At 44.4% G+C, this 2,872-nt stretch overlaps 1 protein-coding gene across 1 annotated transcript; it reads right to left on the bottom strand.

The window, feature by feature from the left end:
- Positions 1-1,729: 1,729 nt before the first annotated feature.
- Positions 1,730-2,521, bottom strand: LOC124461406. The gene has a single exon (XM_047012934.1). The coding sequence runs from the start codon at positions 2,519-2,521 to the stop codon at positions 1,730-1,732; it is 792 nt and encodes a 263-aa protein (XP_046868890.1).
- Positions 2,522-2,872: the final 351 nt, after the last annotated feature.

The raw sequence follows: 2,872 nt of genomic DNA on the forward strand, positions 1-2,872 counted from the left end.
TTGAAATAAATTTAGTCCATTAATTCCTCTGGTTAGGTAAGCGGTAAGCGGTAAGCTTTTTAATTCTGCAAGTAATTTCAGGTTATTTTAAAAATTTTTTTATAACTAATAATTGTACAATCTCATGTCACTTACTCTAGTCTTAGCCTCTTGGCTACGAAAAAACAACTGAACACGCGGTTCTTATGTATGTACTTAGATCAATGCAGCTGCGTATTTTTCGCGCTTATGTGTCTACTTATGTATAATAAAGTACCGCAAGAGTAAGATTTGAGAGAGAGTTGTAGAGTTTCTAAAGAGCGTCATTCTGTTTGTTCGGACAAAGTGCCGTTTTGTAGTACAGTGGTACAAAGTTTATTCGCAGGCCCGAATTTCGGCAACATTCCCCTCCCAGCAAGCGAGCCACTGGAGCTTGCTTCATCTTTTCCGACATCGAGGACTGCTAACTTCACTGCTGGTCTGGAGAGGACATCTAATTTTGTTTGTACCTTCGCCTGGCGGACTTGACCATCCTCTGCTGTGGTCACTTCGACCACTCGACCCTTTGTCCAGGTATTACGACGCTGATTTTCGTCCACTATAAGTACGATGTCGCCTACACCAATTGGCTTTACTTTTTTATGCCACTTGGACCTTCGTGTTATGTTTGGTAGCATTTGTTCCGGATCGCAAATCGGTTTTTCTCCATTTGATGAGCCAAGCAACAGATGATTTGGCGTAAGAGCTTCTTGATCTTCGTCGTCCACGGACACGTATGTCAGGGGCCTGGAGTTGACCGTCATTTCCACCACTGCCATGGCGGTAAAAAGACTTTTATCTGAAAATTTTTGATTTGGTGTTATACGGTATAACACGGTTTTGACGGAACGCACCAAGCGCTCCCAGGCTCCTCCCATGTGAGGAGCTGACGGTGGATTGAAGTACCACGATATTTTCTGCTGCGACAATTCACGATGCATTTTCGCATCATCCAGTTGAAGTTTGTCTCTAAGGAAGGCATCGGTCCCTCGAAAATTAGTCCCGTTATCGCTATATATTTCCTTTGGTGTGCCTCGGCGCGATATATGGCGTCTTAAGCCCATTAGGCATGAGTTTGTGGTTAGACTATGCACGATCTCAATGCTTATTGCTCGCATTGTGAGGCAGGTTATCAGCATGCCCCATCTTTTCAATGACTTTCTTCCATCGATGACTGTTAGCGGCCCAAAATAATCAACTCCTACATACGTAAACGCTGGCTTGAATGCACCCAGTCTATCCCGAGGTAGGGGCGCCATTAAGGGTGAAATGGGTCGAGCAATACTCAGCTTACATTGTTGGCAATCTCGACGAATCCCTTTAAGGAGAGGTCTTAGTTTTGGAATAAAATATTTTTGCCTCACCTCATTTACTGTAGTCTCATGATTCATTGTGATAGTATTTTTCATGGTAGTACCGGACTATCAGCTTTGTAACCCAGTGTTGGGTGGGTAGATTCGTCCTTCAGGGATGCCAGCGAAGCGACTGGCTCGATCGCGTACACACAATACTCCCTGGTCATTTAGGAAGAGTTGTAACCTCCATAGTGGACTGCTCCGGCAAACGTGGTGGCCGTTTTCGATGGCTGTGTACTCTTCGTTGTAACATTCTTGTTGTATGTTCCGATAAAGAAACATTCTGGCTTCATTAAGTTGGGATGCCAGTTGGTTTGTATTCTTTTGATTTACGTATTTTGTTGATCAATTTCCTCTTATAGGCAAGCCAACATGCTATTGCCCTGGTCAATCGATTCCATTTTAAAAAAGTACTCGTAATTGATTCTTGCTGGTTCCCTTCGCATGTGAATGAAACGAGGACGCAGTTCCTCAGTGACTGTCCTTTCATTGGTAGTTTCCGTCGGCCAATCTGCCGGCGGTAGTTTTAAAAATTTGGGTCCTTCGAACCATTGTGTGTATGTTTCAGGCCTATGTTGTCGTTTGGTGGCGATGTCCGCAACATTTAGTTTGCTTGGTACCCATCTCCAGTTTCTGGCCTCGGTGAGCTCACATATCTCGGCTATCCTAAACATTACATATTGTTGATATCGTCGTGGGTCTCCATCGAGCCACGCTAGTACCGTTTTCGAGTCGGTCCATAAGTAACATTCCTCAAAGTCGATTTCATGTTGTGCTATTATGTTTTTCATCAGTCGCGCTCCAGTTACTGCTGCCTGTAGCTCCAAGCGGGGTATCGAGAGCGGCTGCAACGGAGCTACCTTGGATTTGGCTGAAACGAGACTCAAAAGTATTTGGTTATTTTGTTCGATACGGAAATACGCAACGGCAGAGTAGGCGTCTTCTCCCGCATCCACGAATACGTGAATTTGAACTCGGCAGTCGTGCGCATGCCAATTTTTAAAATAGCATCTTGGAATTTGCATGTTCTCTATCAAGGGTAAGAAGGACAGCCATGATTGCCACATATCCTGCAGATTGGGTGGTATTTCCTCATCCCAATCAATCTTCGATCGCCAAACTTGTTGGAGCAGTATTTTGAGATACATCATTATACAGGATACAAAACCCATGGGGTCAAACCCTGACATCAAAACTTGTAAAATTTCCCTTTTGGTTGGTGCGACTCTTGTCGCTATTATGTTGCGCTTCAGGCGTACAAACTTTAGTGCATAGGTGAAGGCATCTTGACGTGGGCTCCACCGCATGCCCAATATTTTCTCATAAGAGTGTATCTCTTCACTGTTAAAGAACTGTTTTTCGTCGTAGGTTGTTGTGTCGCAAAGTGCAGCGAGTACCCGTTTGGAGTTCGAACACCACTTACGCATATGGAAGCCCCCGCGTGCGTGGACTTCTCTAACTTCTTTCGCTAATGTAATGGCTTCTTCTTCTGAATGGCA

The sequence above is a fragment of the Drosophila willistoni genome, unplaced genomic scaffold (assembly GCF_018902025.1).
Source record: "Drosophila willistoni isolate 14030-0811.24 unplaced genomic scaffold, UCI_dwil_1.1 Seg426, whole genome shotgun sequence".
NCBI classification, from domain to species: Eukaryota; Metazoa; Arthropoda; class Insecta; order Diptera; family Drosophilidae; genus Drosophila; species Drosophila willistoni.

Excerpts from the sequence above, each read along its gene's own strand:
- LOC124461406 (XM_047012934.1), bottom strand. The coding sequence starts at position 2,521 with ATGTATCTCAAAATACTGCTCCAACAAGTTTGGCGATCGAAGATTGAT.